Source organism: Glandiceps talaboti, chromosome 10, assembly GCF_964340395.1.
Source record: "Glandiceps talaboti chromosome 10, keGlaTala1.1, whole genome shotgun sequence".
In the NCBI taxonomy this organism is placed as follows: Eukaryota; Metazoa; Hemichordata; class Enteropneusta; family Spengelidae; genus Glandiceps; species Glandiceps talaboti.
The window spans coordinates 8,673,068-8,691,716 of NC_135558.1; the positions used below are offsets into that span (position 1 = coordinate 8,673,068).

The following is an 18,649-nucleotide window of genomic DNA, read 5'->3' on the forward strand; positions in this document are numbered from 1 at the left end:
CCACAGTCGATGACCGGAAACGCCCCAATCGAATCGTTAACACTGCCAGTAGTATCATTGGGTGCCAACTTCCTTCTCTTAATGAGTTGTACAACGCTCAAGTAAAGGAAAGAGCTCAGTCAATTGTAAAAGATGATTTCCATCTAGCACATAATTTACTCCAACTTATGCACTCAGACGAGCAGTACCATTCGATCAAATCAGGTTCTAATCGCACATTGTTTAGCTTTTACCCAACTGCAGTCCGCACTCTTAATGAATGAATTTAAGTTCTCTGATAGTGCACCAATCTCGTATTAGGAGTCACAGAATATTGTTTTTGTAAATTTGTCATTAATACACGCAAAATCAATGTACATTTCATTATATATGTACCAGTATTTATAATTATATATATGACAATAAAACACATACCATATCATATCATATTGTACATTGTACCCAAAGGGCAATGCTACTCCAGGAAATAAAGGTGCATGTATTTTCATAAAGTTCTGGAGAGTCATTTTCATGATTTCACATCACATAAATTTCACATGCATGATTACCAAGAAACACCAAATTGAAGTCATGCTCACAGTTGTCCAATGTTTCTTCATGGGACTTTAATACATACGTATTAGATGTACACTGAATATTCACAACCTCTAAGTGCTTATTACCTTCAGAGAAATAGTTATAACTGTATATATCTGCTATTAATGTCCCACAAGGCAACAGTGGACCACTATGAGAATAATGAAAGTGAAATATAGTTTCAATTTGGTATTTCTTGGTAATTGGGTGAAATGTGATGTGACATCATGAAATGACTCTCCAAAACCCCGACTTTATGAAAATAACTAGTTTATTCCCTGGCATGGCATTCCCCTATGACCTGAAGCACATGTAATTGTAAATCATTCATTCTGAATACCTGTTTAAATTAATTATAAATTTACCTTGTAAAACTTCTCATACACTCAGATTCATATGCCAATGTAACTAGTACAGTGTAAAAGATGTGGCATTAGCCAGCAATATTTTTTTGTACAATATCACATACTTACATATAAAATGTAAAAAAAAAAAAAAAAACATAATCTAAAACAATATATCCAGAAATTAAAAGAAATATAAATACATTTACAATACAGATAAAAACATATTAAAAAGATCCTATTAAAAGTTTTGTTAGGGAGTATGATGGCTTGAGGTACAAATGAATTTGAGTTTAAGCTTCACAAAAAAAACCCCAAAAATGTTAAAATCTGAAGAAAAAAAAACTGCACAAATGTTACCTCTACTTCAAAAAGGAATTACCTCCTCTACTAATTACCTCTTTTACTGTTACTGAAAGTATCTTTAAAAAATTACAATGATGCAAAATAATGGTTACCTCATCTTTACATGATCAGTTTACTCTTCTATAAATGTTCACGCTCAATATTAAAGTCCAACTACATGTAGGGTATTATTGTCGTAACTTATAATATTGAACATATGGATATTCCACGAAACTGTATGCAGTCCATACTATAACACGTGTACAAGCACAGACTGATGATGGCACGTCACGTGTACAAGCTGCAGTTGCTATGACATTATATATATGGTGACCCTAACGCAGCAATATCTTGTCATACTTATTACTATTTCTGCCTTTATTAATCTGAATTACATTGTATTTGATTATTTTGTGATTTGTTGACTGTGGTACATTATTGTTTGTTCGCATTTGTCTCTAAAATGTGCATTTAATAGCATTGAGTTCAGAGTATGTTGTAAACAATACATGTACACATAAAATGACATTTGAACCCAATTCAGTTAAAGTGCAGGTCATGGGGCACTGCGCATGAATGATGACTTGCATGCAGAGTACGCCATTTTGGATTAATGTCCACACGCTGGTACAATGAGTCTGAAATTTTTCTGGAGGAAGTTGCAACAGGTGACTCATGTTATCACTGATATATATGGAGAGATGCAGAAGGTACTGGTGGATGACTTGGTGTATATATACCATGCAAACTACCATCACGATGTACTCCATGTAAAAAAAATATGTGTCACACATTGACTGTTGAATTTGTAGCATGTTTGTGACTGGAACGCGCATGCGGTGAGTGCATAATTTCTGTACATTTATCAAAACTACCCTTATATTCAAACCTAAATCATGAACTTTGAATTCCTACCATGAATCAAATTCCAAGGCAGATATATACATATCCATATATCCATATACAGGTACATAATATACTAAGTCTTATATGCATGCACACAGTATTTGTGTATTTGGTGCTAAAACAAACTAATAAATATATAAACTGCAGTAATACTACTTAACAACAAGCAGTCATTGGAGATGACTCAGTTCCCGGTATGGATGTTTACAGAAAATTGCTACCAGTCATGGTAGTGTGATCTATTAGATTAAATGAAATGTAGCACCAATGGCATTGTAGGACAACTGTATAATTGATTGAATATTTGGATACAAATCCCTGTTGTTATCATTGTGAAATACACCACCGTTTGGCTGTTGCTATGGGTGTGGTCATGGTTGCTAAGTATATTTGCATACATATTTAGAATGTTTACTCACTTGTCTATCTGATGTTGTTATTTGACCAAAATACACTGCCATATATAAATTTTGGTTGTTACTATGGTCGTTGTCATTTTTGCAAAATGTTTAACAGAATATCTGCAGGATAACACTTCTACTAACATCTCACAAAGTTTTAATCTCAAGTACTTTCTGAGACTTAAATTTTATTTACCAAACTTTACATTTTTACACCTAATTTGCATATCACTCAATAGATCATTATATGCTTGATATTTCTTCATCTATACACCCCCAGTTGCATCCCCATCAAATTTCAGTCCAATATGCTGAGTAGATTTGGAATTAAAGATTTTTGACAAAAAAGACATTTAAATTGTGATTGCATCGGGGTGCTGATTTTTTGATGTGGACCCAAAAATCAAATTCATCAGATTTAGTGCACCATACTACATGTAATGTGTAAATGTACTACTACACAAATATGTTTACCATCAAGTGATTCAATCCTGTTCATGGTGTACAATATTTTGAATACGTCATTGTATCTAAGAAAACAGTTATAAAAAATGTTCTGGTTGCAGCTAGTGCAGTTTTAAGACAATGACAGACTGCATGATCGTCATGCATCAATTTTTTGGAGTTTGGGAATCACAAAATCAGCGCCCTCAACTTGATGGCAATCACGATTTCCATCTGTTAATATACTAAATTATAGATAACATCGACTACTAATTAATATGCACAATGTCTAGTTATTGATATTATAACATGAATAAATTATGTTTGTCTGATCAAGAAACGATACTACAGTTAAAGTAATACAGTTTTAACATAGCGACGGATTCAAAACTGAACATTCACTCAAGATTTAAACTTGTCTGCTTGTGTACACCACCTATGGATGATTATATTTATCACTAATTAACATGTACAATGTCTTTTTATAAGTATCTGACCAAATTTTAGTGAGAGTGTCTTTGGTTACTCGATGAAATATATCCCAGTTGCAGCTCGTGGACGTTTAATAGTCCCAGTGTTACTTCATTTACAGGATAGTTTCAAATTTGTATGAATACTAGTATATTACTAGTAATGTGTATAGCCACTGAAGATGTAGCTAAATAAAACAACCTACGAAATGTTGCAAAACTTTCGTAGAGCATATGAAATCGTGTCATGTCAACAAAATCAAAAATTATTCTGCAAGGTAAATCCCATCCAAAGACTGGCCATAGAAGCTGAGCACAGGCTTTATTCTTTTTACGAGTTTTGTCAAGGTCCTATGATTAACTTGTAGTTATGTTACACATAAAGGAGGAATCAGGGGGTGTTGATCTTGCTAGGAAAACATCTGTTTCAGTCAATTTGACATCATAAGAATAACAGAAGCCAAAAGTTTACTGCTAGCATGAATTCTGCTACATCCTATATGTAGTTACATTTACATGTACAGGTGTATATTTGTTGTTATGCAGATCGCTGATCTGATGTTACCATTCTTTATGCATATTATACATATATGTCTAGTACATATAAATGTACATGAATATGGAATGTAAACACATTTTGTCTTGCTAAGTAATAATAAAGGTTAACGTCTATACATGTATTGTGTATGTTCAGTAAAGGGATGATCACATAATGTCACACAAGCTCAATAAATGAACTTTGTTCATTTAGGCCAAAAACCCCTCCCTCCCCCCCCCCCCCCCCCCTCTCCCCTGAATGAATGTTCAAAGTGTGATGTCAACACATTTTATATGGTGTAAAACATGGGGAAAATTGTAGCAGTCAATTTACACCACTACAATCAATGTAAAAAACATATTAAACACATTAAAATACGTTTACTGGAAACCCTTTCATTTTATACCACATTAACATTAATTTTAATCAACTTATCAGTGGGAAAAATTGTAAATTGTAATATCAAAAGTCTCAAGCTACAGAAAAAAAAACACGCTGAAAAAAATTCGCACCTACAGCGACACACCCAACCCTGTCAGGAATATTGACCAGGATATTTATCCTGATATTTGTCTGTGTCCATGTGTCTGTCTGTATATGTATGTATGTATGTATGTATGTATGTATGTATGTGTGTGTGTATGTATGTATGTATGTATGTATGTATGTATGTATGTATGCATGTGTATATGTATGTATGTATGTATGTATGTATGTATGTATGTATGTGTATATGTATGTATGTATGTATGTATGTATGTATGTATGTATGTATGTATGTATGTATGTCTGTGTGTGTGTGTGTGTGCATGTATGTATGTATGTATGTATGTATGTATGAATGTATGTATGTATGAATGTATGTATGTATGTACGTATGTATGTATGTATGTATGTATGTATGTATATGTATGTATGTGTATATGTATGTATGTATGTATGTATGTATGTATGTCTGTGTGTGTGTGTGTGTGTGTGCATGTATGTATGTATGTATATATGTATGTATGAATGTATGTATGTATGAATGTATGTATGTATGTATGTATGTATGTATATGTGTGTGTGTGTGCGTGCGTGCGTGTCTGTCTATGTGCGTGCGTGTCTGTCTGTCTGTCTGTATATGTATGTATGTGTCTGTGTGCTGACATGCATTTAACTAGTTCGGGATAACTATCCAAATTTTTTTGCAACCTGACTGGGATAATTTACACTATTATTAAAGTCATATGCACAGAAAAATATTTGACATGGTGCATGTGGAACAAGTATGAAAAATGCTTTCTACTCTCATTTGCAAAGACTTACATTACAAGAAAGTTATTGGACTGACATAGGTTGTCCAGGACATGTTTTCAGCATGAATTTTAAAAGACTATTTATCTGAAATGATTTCATTTAATTCTATCCTGCAGTCATTTCTGGACCAGCTACATTTGGCATTTCTGCAGGTCTGTGCGATAGATGTTTTTGGCTTTCAATCACGCCAAAAAGTCTATTGTGCAATCAATTCTAGAATCACTTCCATTTTCAAAAATGCCGATCATGATATATAAGTACATAGTTGGTCTTCAGATAGATATTTTTAAAGTTTGAATTTTATTTTTTTCGTGTTCATTTTACACCTTTTAAAGAAAATAATCATGCCAAACATGTAAAAAAAACTAAGTCATAATGTCTTGTCCATAGGTTACAAACAAAAACAAAAATGAATTTGGACACAAAAAAAAACATTTAATAATCTAATATCGCAAACATATAATTATTTGCCAAAGAATCAAGCAACTGATGACATATATAATACTAAAATACTCATATCCCCCATATCTCTCCTTAAATAAATATACAATCGGATGCTGGAATTTAATTTTTTTTTCTATATTATAACCCAAACCAGGGCTATACAATACTTAAAAAATAATGTACGCCCTCCCAGCCCATAATGGACGAAAGCAAACTTTGAACGACATAATGTCGCCGAGCCCATTATGGAGTGCAAAGTTTGCTCGAGTCCATTATGGACTGGGAGAGCGTACATTATTGTTATTATTTTATAGTTTTGCCAATTCCAGTGAATTTGTAGACCGAGAAACGCAAAACAACGTATAATATACACAGCGCTGAACATCGTCTGCCATGTTCGGCCCGGAAGCTGAATACTAATCATAGCGACACACGTACGTACACATATACACTTCAATGAACTGCTGTGAACACAAATTTGTTTCATTTTAATTTCAATCTTTTTTTTAAAAAAATTCTTATGGTGTTTACCCCATAATTTCCCAGTTCTTAAATACCCACACCTTTATTGCCTTACGGACATGAGCTTGTATTGTTATGCTCGTTCTGGGGGCCGCGATGCCCAATAATGGAGTACATTATCAGTAATAATGTACAACGATGATGTCACAAAATTCACTGGAATTGGTAATGCTATAATATAATATAATATAATGTATGTTATTCCCCCATTCCATTATTCAACACTAGGGGGCGCTATATTCTCCACTTCTGGTTTGCATTGTACAATGACACCAGACACCCTCCCCTCCTAATTGAAGTAAGTTAAAATTTGTTTATTGAGCTTGTGTGACATAGTGCAATAGTCTCTAAGTGCATGGTTGAAACTTAGGTAAAAAGTGATAATAAAGACAACATCTATTCTTCCTAACAATGGCTTTGACTCCATCTCCTAGTACATGCAGCTCCTCAAGATTGAAGCACTAACAAAAGCAAAATATATTATTAATAACAATTATGACAAAATTAAATGAAACACCTACTGTAATTCTACATGTTCTAATTATCTATAGGGTAATTAAAAATAGCACCAATGGCATTGTAGCACAATTGTATTTGGCTGTTGCTACAGACATGGTCTTGTTGCTAGGGATATTTCAAACATTTTTGGAATCTTTATTAACTTGCCTACCCTTCCCACTTTTCATCTTTCGAAATATAAACCACCATTTAGTTGTTACTATGGGCGTGGTCCTGTTGCTATGCATATTTGCATATATTTTTTTGAATCTTTAGTCACCAATCCCTGTCGTTATATTTGTAATATGCATCGTCATTTCACAGTTGCTAAGGGTGTGGTCATGGTTGCTAGGGCCAATTCTGTCGATATGTTTTCAATAATAACTGCAGAATAATACCTCCAGAAACATCCCCACCAAGTTTCAACACATTCACCATGCAGTTTCAAGATATAAGTTTTTGACCAAAATTGAGATTTTTAGACCTATTTTGCATATTGCTGATAGGATCATCACATTATGAATACAGCTTCATATACACATTCCCAGATGCATCCCCATTAAATTTCATACCAATCTGCTCTGTAGTTTTGCAACTATATATTTTTGACAAAAGAAGACACATTTTTATACCTAATTTGCATATCACTGATGGGATCATCATGTCATGAACAATTCTTAATCTAAACACCTGTAAGAACGTTCCAACCAAATTTCAGATCTATCTGCTGAGTAGTTTTGGAGTTTAAGTTTTTTTTACCAAAAATCACATTTTTGACCCAAATCACATACCGGTGGTAAGATCATTTTGATTTGAACAATTTCCCAACTCGACACCCCAGGTAAAATATACCCACCAAATATCACGGCAATTGGTCCAGTGGTTTTTGACTTTATCACACACACACACACACACACACACACACACACACACACACACGTACACGTACACGTACAGACACACACACGTACACGTACACGTACAGACATTAATTAATCAAATACAGGTTAATTTGCATAGCTAAAAATAAAGGTTAGTAAATGAATGTCAGTCTGTCAAAAGTATCTTTGTATAAATGTAAGTAGATGGACGTAATGCTTTTATCAGTTTCTTTATGTCTTATACTACACTAACATTACGCAATAGTGTCATTGTAAATTGTAGTATGTACTTCATGCATACAGTAATATTACTAGCCTGTGGTGGCAGGTCAAAGGTGAACGAAGCATTTTGAATTTGAACCAGATCACAAACTAAAAGAAGTTTTCATAATGAAAAAGTAACCGTGGGAATTCAGAACAAACCTTACTACCAGTCTACCTGGCGCTTATAAAGTCGAATTGTAATCATCCACGACAGTGCAAGCGTGCTGTTCCGTAAAATGAAATTTTCAACGTGACATTCTGGAGTGCATTAGCGAGACCCCCTGTGTACATGTACTCAACGCAATGAACGTGAACGCCACAGCACAGTACACTAGTGCAATGTCCGTTGTCATCACATATAATTTAGCTATGAGTTGCACTTTGGTCTAGTTTTTCGAACAGTACTGCACTTGACACAAACACCCCAAAAATGAAAATTCACCCACATTCCCTTGAACATGTACTTACAAACCAGCGTATCCCAACCTCACAGCGCCATTGAAGTATATTGGCCACTGAGGGCGCTGTCAAACGGTCCATTCGGGTTGAAACGTTATTATTATTATACATCAGGGAAGGGGGATGAGCGCATGGCAATACAAAAGCATTCAATGGCAATACTGCAATAAACTATGACAGTCCCTTAAAAATACACCATCTTATAAGCAGAACTATTCAGACTGGATGATAATCTCAAATCATATTTTTTCAATGAGACCTACATCATGTACATAGGGACCTAGTGTTATGATATGTATTTTGACCCTCACTTCCCTGCATCCGAATGGCACTCCTAGTGGCCAAACTGTAAAATATTTTTGTTTTTCCATAACCCGAAAATAGTGTATTCATAATCGTACATTTGACAGTCTGGGTGTCTGAGAAAATTCAATGACAATTAACATGGTAAGGATACTATGAACCATTTGATTTATTGTTAAAAGTCATGACCATACCCTGCCTTGCTTGCCATCATGTCAATAACACTATGCTTAACAGCCATAGGGGAAGCCGTTATTTATGTGTTTGTCAAATTCCATAAATAGTTCAGTGCTTTAGGCAAATACTTCACCGTCCAGCACTGGTAGATGTCGTGTCAGAATAAGAACAAATTAGGTTAGGCTATTATATCTATAGCTTCTATGACACTTTTGAAGTTGTTTTGCTGCCAATGACATGATGCCATATTTACGACGTCTGTCTCTCTCTTGCATGCCCTAGCCTGAATTTCAACAATGTTAATTTTATACAAATTTTGTAATTAATATTTTACTTTACCACATTTTGATCTTTTCTGCCAATGTTACTTTCGTCATTATAATCAGAGTATTTTACAAGATCCCTAACTTGTACGTAATGAGTTGTCATAGTAAAAGTTTGATCCGAAACCGGGATTTGAAAACGGAAGATTGTGTCACAACCCCGGGGTCACAACTTAGCATAGGTCTCGAGCTGAGCAACATTAGCATGTTGTTGACCGGTCGATCACCACGTTGCTTGCACAGTTCGTATGCAGTACACGAGATAATACATGTGAGTGTCTACCACAGTAATTATGAAGTACGGAAAATTCAGAGTTAATTCCAAATCGACTGAACAAGATAAGATAAACTAACGCGAAGACAAAAAGCTTGGTCAAATAAAATAAATGTACCTCTCTAATTAGTTCCGTTCGTCGTGTACATTGACTGATCTTGACTGTACACGTGCTTCTAGAACTTTATTGGCGATCTGAAGAGACAAATTGAATGTCACTAGTGTTCTTATTTACACAGCGCGATTTAATTGTTGTGTAATTTTGTAAATACATCCGTGTCCATGATAACAAAAGGCACAATGACGTTCTATATAAAGCTTGTTGATATGGCTTGCAATAATTATTCTAACTTTAGATATTTGCATGAAATATACCAAATATGGGACAGATCACGAATGGTAGCTCAAAAATTTGAACATTCTGAACGAACGATTGATTGATTGATCGATCGATCGATCGATCGATTGATTGATGTGTTGTCAGACTTTCTGTACCAACATGTATGATATGAGGTCTTACAGATCGAACGCGAACTTTCTTCGAATTTAGAGTACTCGTAGAAAAATTACACACATAATAATTAATATCCACGCTTTTTCTTCATAAATCTTACAAATGTCTGATTCTATGGGAATGAGCTCATGTTTACATAATGTTACTGAGAATTACATTTTCCTAGCCTAAGACTTTTATTCGGATAATATCATAAACGTTTAAGAAATCGATTTACTCTAAGATTGAATTAATTGGGCACAATCTTTCAGTTGTTTTCGCTTAGAAATGAACAGATGCGTTTCATTCTCTCTTGTTCCAGTGTTTTTGGTAGCGTTCACTATGGTTGATCGAGACTTGACAGCCTGAGGTGGGTCATAGCAAATACGCCCTCACCCGACTACGACACATACTCTGGTATATAATCGAACGGATTATAACAGAGCTCGGCATTGTAAAGGAAGTGTGTGCATCAAACGGAGCGGTCAACGCCGCTTTAGGAGAGATTATCACCAGGACATTGGAACCTATAGAAATGTGAGTTATTCAGTTTCCTGTCTTCCTTTTCCATGTTTTCCCAGATTTTTAAATATGCACGCATGATGAGTGAATCACCAGCATTTTCAAAATAACATTTGTAATGAAAGCGATTAGATAATAGCACAATACTGTAAGAACTCATATATTTATTATTTTGTTAATTACATGTTCGTACCTAGGTGCGGGTTAAACACTAAAACTTAAAAAGTCACCAAAACAGACGAAAAAACCCTCAAAACCGCAGCAAGCCGCTACAAATATTGCAGCTAGTTCATACCTAAATGTGTGCAGTTCTTGGATTAATTGCATACAACACTTTCGTCCGATCGAGCACATATGAAGTTGTAAATATGATGATATACATTATAGTGGACATATATACAGTATGTATACAAACCAAGTTATTGTTTTTGAATAGAAAATATGGATTATATAACCCTAACCATTCTATACGTCATGTCAAACCATGTCTACGTCATTGGTTCTGTGGTGTTCAAAATATACGTCAAAACGTTCCAAATCGCCATTATTTTTTCCCCGATCTTTCATAAATTAGCTCGAGGAAGTATGATTAGATTATTCCCCAATATTGTCATTCATTCAGTGACATCCAGAAAAATTGATCTATCGACTCGTATTGACAAACAGCATTCGATATTAACGTCGGTCCATCAGTTCGAGACCGAGATTTTCGTAAGGACCGACTGTTATACAGAACTGTCGCAACTTGTTGGTCAATATGCAATTTGTATTTAATGTACAATGGTTATGCATTGATATATATATATATATATATATATATATATATATATATATATATATATATATATATATATATATATATATATATATATATCCAATTGTTACCAACACCAATTTATCGTCTAACAACTTGCGATACCTGTTACGCAAGGCTAATCATCCCGTCAGGAGCAATTGCGCTGACACTTACATATTTGTTTACACAGTCGTGATTCATGTATATACTTTTTCGTATATGGTAGACGGGGTATATGCCAGTTTTGTACATTTTTCAGGATTGTGGAGATGTTATTCCACGAAAGGTTTGCACGAGACGGCTTGAATCAGTCATTATCAGGATTCATTCGCTATTAGTGCTTATATGCCTAAACAAAATAATTGTTTGGTTCCGGTTACCCGACCCCACCTAGCTTTTCACTGCCGACCCTAAACATAATAAAATCGCAAAAATAGTGAAGCCTCACGAGAAATAGTGGATGTGGAAACTACCATCAACTTAAAAAGATACTCTAAAACTGTTCTTCTAATATGTAATGGTTTACATCTGATAGGATGAAATAAACAACACAGGGGACATTTGGAAAAATTTGGAAAACTTAAACCAGATACTCACACAGAAAAAAATATATAATAAAATAAAAAAACTTATCTACCCCACCTATTCTAGAATTAAGCGTAACCGAAGCCACACAGTTTTGTTATTAGGCTTTACTGCTGTTTTGAAACTACCTTGCATTTTATCGTCAGTTCCCTTGTATATATTTTGTGTGCTTTCAACTAATAAATTTGATTCGTCGAACAAAGATGCCAATGTTTCGAGTTGTTCTATGTGGCGTCCTTGTCAACATGTGGTCTATTTAGGATACACACACACACACACACACACACACACACACACACACACACATATATACATACATACATACATACATACATACATATACATACATACATACATACATACATACATACATACATACATACATACATACATACAAACATACATACATACATACATACATACATACATACATACATACATACATACATACATACATACTCGACGTCCTGGATTTTGCCATTTCATCACAAAAAAAGTTATACAATTAATTCTAGCAAATGAATAGCTAAAAGAAAGGTACCAACCAATAATTTGAAGCTGCTGCATCCGTCGCTTATTTCCATTTCAAATCGTGCGCGGTATTCGCTGTCGTCCAATCAGAAGCCACAAGTGTTATGCTAATGAGGGTGTACAGTTCATATGTTGAATACTCGTACGTGACTAACCTTGGGAATTTCATATGTTAACACTTGTGACAAGTTGTGTTACTTGTGTAGTGTTGTCCTTACAGTGTGACTGTTACAGAGCAATGTCATGACAAGAAACTGTCCCCTACTGTACATGTAAGCCCATATCAACAGTACGTAGTTAAATGTACTATATCCACAAAAATCAACAGGAAATTAATATTGACATTGGAATATGCTGTCCTTACTTACTTACTTTACAACCGTGAGGTGTACTACTCGGCGTGGCGAGTTCTTATAGTAGTTTGGTAAGGTCAAAAGGGTCACACAGTCAGTGCACGGTAATCGGAGATTACACCCGGATTACACCCCCCCCCCCCCAGCAATACGGGCATCAAAATGTCTGTAATACACGAGGAATACATCAAAATGTATTAGGAATAAAATATATTTTTCACAGAATTGATATGATTACTAAAATTGCAATATTAAAACGAATTGTCACACAAAAATGATATTATTATTGGAACTTGGCGTATATTATTAAGATAATTCATGATACCACTATTAATACCCGAGAATAGTGGTCAAGTCAAAGTGGTGGAAAAACGCTGACTGGTGGACAAGATATTTCAAATTTGTAACGTCTTTTAGAGTAACACTAGCGCTGTGATACAAAGGTATGCTTACAGCAGACACGTGTCTTGACTTGAATGGAATTCTGTCTGGGACAGTATACGCACCCACAAAACTAGGTGCAGAGGTTATTCGTCTAGCTCACGTTACATGCGTGATGACAGAAAATTACCGAACAATTGAATTGAAACTAGTAGGCTATTTTCAGTCTGTTAAAAACACATACGGAATGCATGTCCCAGTCTTCCATCACCTTCATAATTACATGTTGATGCTAACATCAACTGACATCACTGATTCACAAATATATAGTCAATTAATGCTCTTGACCCATTTTACTATAGTCTCTCGCGGCAGATCACATGACCCACCAAATGCACACTGCTCAAACCGTTTTCTATAGCTTGTATAGAGGTCTTTGATAGTAACCAGGTGACAAGCATGTAACGCTAGGACTGACATGTGCTCAGCAACACAATGTCCTCGTTCTAGCTCTTTCCCTAATATTTGCTCATATCATTTAGTCTCGTTCCTATACGGTATCGTTACGATTTATACATCCACTCACGGGGTTTAGGTAGAAACCACGTTTGCATCAAGACTAATATCTCTAAACATTTCGACTTTTCATTCAAGGTTTCGATGGGTTAACAGTATGACATGATGTGTTTACTTTATGATTGTCATCGTAATTTAAGAACCGTAGCCTAATAACAAGGGGAAAATATAATACGAATACAATGTATATATTTCTTTGTATATATAGACTTCTCAGTGTAATCGTCAAACACGTACCATAGGATTTGAACTGGCATTTGAACATACGGAAAATGATTGTGTCGAGGGGAAAAACGTGGTAACATGTTGCAATCGCCAATTCTTCATACAACCAGTAGTTCTGGAGAAAGAAAGATAAAAGGAATGTTCAGCGGAGTGTACCCTGTTGCCGTTTCCACATTTAACGTCGGTGTTAGTACAACAGACATGAATTTGAAAAGTATTCGTGATCTTTCGCTCAAGTACTAACAAATTTGTTACCGACACACCACTGGTAGTGCCTTGCAACATGCAAGCATAGATGTGATAAGAAGAAGTTAATTGGTACATCTGATATTCCTTTTCAGCGCTTGTTTTTTTTCGTCTCATCTGACTGTGCAATTTTATTGAAATCTGATGTAGTAATACGGCTCGATCCCTTTACTATTTATCATTATTTCCTTACAGTGTCGTTTAAATTTGTTGTTGATTTTGGCTTTCTTGGAATGATCGCCTTGATGACCACTCCAAGTCCAAGATCACCAAAAAAGACAAAAGCAAAAACTAAATTTTAAAACAATATATGATGACGTAAATAAAAGTGAAAAAGAATCAATTAATACGATTTTATTTTTCCATGCTTGTGTGCTTTTCATCATCGGACATATCGAACCGTTAGACTGATGAATGCGTTGGGTTTGATCAGTTAATAGCGCCAACAGAGTTGGAATTTGCAACAAGTACAAGCTTTCGTTGCTGCCTGTAGGGCCACCTATGTGGCAAGAATCACTCAAATGTAGTACGGTGAAACGTTCATATGAAAACGCCTCGGCTTCGTGACTGTGACTCGGGGGCATTTGATAAGAAGGCAGGGCGTCGAAATACAGAAGTTGCTCATAGAAAATTGGTAACATAAGTTTTCATTTTTTAAATTCAATACTACTATGATCTCAATGTTGGGCCCTCCAATTATATCATAATCTCGTCTCGTGGTATAATATCCCATACATGTTACAGCCAAAAGTTAAGAAATACTAAATGTAGTATATAATGAACAAAATATAATACACAACAGTCATAGTATAGATAAATACAAGAAGCTCAATACATCATTCAGATGATAACTTAAATGTACGTTTCGTGGTTTACACAACGTGGTAGGTAGGGCGCCATCTTTAGTTGCTCTTCGGAAAGACTTTGACAAACTCCCATTGTTCCTATTTTTGTCGATTTAATACAATTCTATAATTGGTCAGTTTCCTTTCGATGAGTAACCACTGAATATATAATTATAACTACTTATGGGTGTTGCAGACATGTTATATCATGTCTATTTAAAGTTTTTGTTGTCACGGGATATATCCAACTCGATAAAATATTTATCTTACCCTTATACTTACGACCGACCTCGACACATGTCTTGAGGCTCGTAGATAATTCACTATGGCAAAACACTGTAAGACTTAACAGACATTCAATATTTCTGTTTTCATACAAACTGTTATGTGAACCTACAGACACAAAAACAATAATACATACAGTCTTATCAGATATTGTGAAGTAAAAAAATATTGCAATCGTCAACTTTTCGTAGATGACATATCCGGAATGATAAACAGTATTAAGGTATATATTTCGGACAAATATGTAATATGTCTGTAATTCAGGCGAAGTGACACGAGCTTCAAGATGATTTCCTTCTGATGACGTCATTCAAGAGATCGCCCACGTTCAAATATCATATTGAATGTGATTGGTTTTGACATTGAACAACAAAGGTCAAAATCAGAATCAAATCTAATAATGCCAGAAGAAAGACCCTATCTGATACCATAGGAATAGACCGTCACCTGAGAAAATCTCTACGCATTGTGTTGCACAAATAGCTTAATTTAATGACAAATATGGCCACCGCTCAGTCTCAACCCTATTTTACCAGAACTAAATATGTCAACTTGATTATTATGTATTACCCATTCGCAATGTTCAAAACGAATTGTTCACACTTAAACATGAAGGATGCAGAGAATTGAGTGTTATGATTGTCATCGGCATTTGAAGGTCAAGGTTATATTGTAGACATCCGATGGCAGGTTGTACCTGATTGATAACTAAATTGGGTAGTTAGCAACTTCAACTGTGTTTGTATGTATGGCTGTCCTGTCATTCGTTCAAACTTTAAGAGTTCGCGAAACTATAAGATATGCCAAGTATAGTTTGTCCTTGTTGTGTCACCTTTCAATGAAAATGGTGCATATATGTTAGTGATACGGTGTAAACGGACGGACAGACGCATGAATGCACGCAGGGATGGACGGAACCGAAAGTGGTAGCCACTTTTGGTACTGGTTGGGAGCGGGGGGGGGGGGCAACCACTGAATGTACTTGTCATTTAATGTATATTACAAATGGACGATTTCACCAGAAAATTTATGGCAAGACACTTGGTAAATTGTTACTTTTTTAAATTAGTGAATGACTTTTTTGTTTAGAATTTGCCACTGATAAACGCACCTGGCAGCTATTGCTGTGAACACGGTAGATACTTACGCAGCGAAATTCCTGCGTATTAAACAATGTACGCCAGTTATGACCGTCAAGTACGCATAACAAACACTATATGTTTGTGTTGTATGGAAAATACACAAAGTACAAAAATCGTGTGACTTCTGTCACGATATAGAGATTCAGACAGGATACTAGTATATTGTAAGTTAATATTTTGAAATATCAAAATAATAAATGCCAACATGTAGTGTGGTTTGCATAATATGACTTTTCTACGTCTTACAAATGCACCTACTGGTGTAATGTGACCAATCCCATCAAGTTTTACATGCAAAAACAAATGAGATGCAAAATTTTAATGATTAACAGCTAAAATAGTTTACTCTATCAAATACTATAAACAATATATACATGATGATGGTGATATCGTGAAACATTAGTACCATTGACTTACATTCTTTAACATTTTGACCATACTAACACCACATAGCAAGTTATAATTAGGGAAAGTTATGTTTCAAACACTTAATATAAATGATATAATAACACATATACGGCGACATCTTATAAATATACGTGAACATGGAGTTCAAAAACAATAATGTAAATATATTCACCAAGTGCACTCACTGGCTAGTGAATACATATATTAAAATCATTCAGGCATAGGTATACTATTGCGTGTGTGTCGACTATGTTTATCAATCCTTAAAGAGGAACCCAGTTAAAAAACACGCATAGTAAATCATCGGCTTGATACATTGTTTGTTCGTAGCCCCTTTAGGCATTAGTGTTCAACACAAAATTAGTTTTTAAAAATAACAACTACAAAATACATGTCAGTAATTCAGTGACGCTCGTTATTTTCAAAGGGAGCACATTGTAATGCATAATTTTATTTATCGATAGATTAAACCATTAAAAATACAAAAGTGCAATATTACGAATATCGTAGTTATCTTTTAAACACCCGATATTTTATTATCTGTTAAAAAAACAAATATATTTGTTACCTGTTATTACTGTTAATAAGACAATGTTGATGTCGTGTACTTTTTAACGTCCATATGAAATGATATGGTTTACCGAAGCACTCAACGATGTTGCGGGCATTCAAATTTCTGATACATTCTGCTTAAATTTCTGAGGCATTCTGCGTAGCTGTGAATGAAATGCCATGCACTGCTCAGATCTATATATCTTCCTCCACTGTCACAACAGTGCAATTTATGCGTCACGTACGTGGTATGCAATTTATATTCATGACATTACATTACAAAAACTCTCCATACTGTACACAAATACTACACACGGTAGTATTGTTTGTCTGTTTCATCGGACATTATATGCAGAGTTGCATCTCATAAGATATTGATGTACCTGGTTAAGACTGCGATGATACAAACCACACAAACTTTGACTTAAAATGTAGTGGTCGTTCGATACGGATGCGCGAGTGACATGCTATCCTTGCGTTGACAAACTCAACATCGCAGTTACTATATGCACCCAATCCAAGTTGCGATCAGCATGTTGGATAAGTTGAGAGTTCACACAGGGAAAAACCTTATTATTTTTACATCCGGTTGTCTTTTCACCGAAGTGAACTCCGACCCCATCGATATAAAGGGCCTAATATTTGTGTTCGTTCTAGAGCAAACTGACCAAAGAGGTGTTTATCTGTGATCAAAGTTACTGCTGTAACTGTAAAATGTGTTACAGTGTGACGAGGAAGTATGGCGAAGGCCATGTCTCTATAGCAGTTGACGATCACTGCATGGATTTTGTTTGAAGATCTTTAATATGCCTCTCTACGCTTCACAGTGCAGAATCTGAGATGTGACTGGACGGACAATGACACAGCTCAATGAATGCACTGCATTGGGCCATAGACCCTTCACCGACGTGGAGAGTCTATGATTGGGTATTAAAATATAGTACATCCGGAGTTGGGGAGGAGGCACTGAATAACTGTGTTGGTAAGGGTGTGTAGCTTTACCACTAAACCCTAGACCAGCGGAGTCTAAGCTTTGCCAATATTTCAGACCAAGTAGCGCAAAGCTATACCATACAATACCATACCATCCCATACCATACCATGCCATCCCATACCATCCCGTACCGTGCCATGCCATACCATACCATACCATACCACCCCATACCATACCATACCATCCCGTACCGTACCGTGCCATGCCATGCCATGCCATGACATACCATACCATACCATACCATACC

At 35.4% G+C, this 18,649-nt stretch overlaps 1 protein-coding gene across 8 annotated transcripts in view; it reads right to left on the bottom strand.

The window, feature by feature from the left end:
* Nucleotides 1–18,649, bottom strand: part of LOC144440810 (TNF receptor-associated factor 2-like) — a 62,630-nt gene that overhangs the window by 25,721 nt on the left and 18,260 nt on the right. For 3 of the 8 annotated variants that reach the window (XM_078130205.1, XM_078130206.1, XM_078130204.1), the window contains 2 exons: nt 15,304–15,414; nt 13,943–14,045 (listed from right to left, as the gene is read on the bottom strand). The exons of 4 other annotated variants lie outside the window; for them this stretch is intronic. In XM_078130205.1, the coding sequence (XP_077986331.1) occupies nt 13,943–14,045; nt 15,304–15,320 (120 nt within the window). In that variant the 5' untranslated portion in view covers nt 15,321–15,414. Of the gene's footprint in view, nt 1–13,942; nt 14,046–15,291; nt 15,415–18,649 lie in introns of all 8 variants that reach the window. One more of the 8 variants, XM_078130207.1, reaches the window with a different exon arrangement.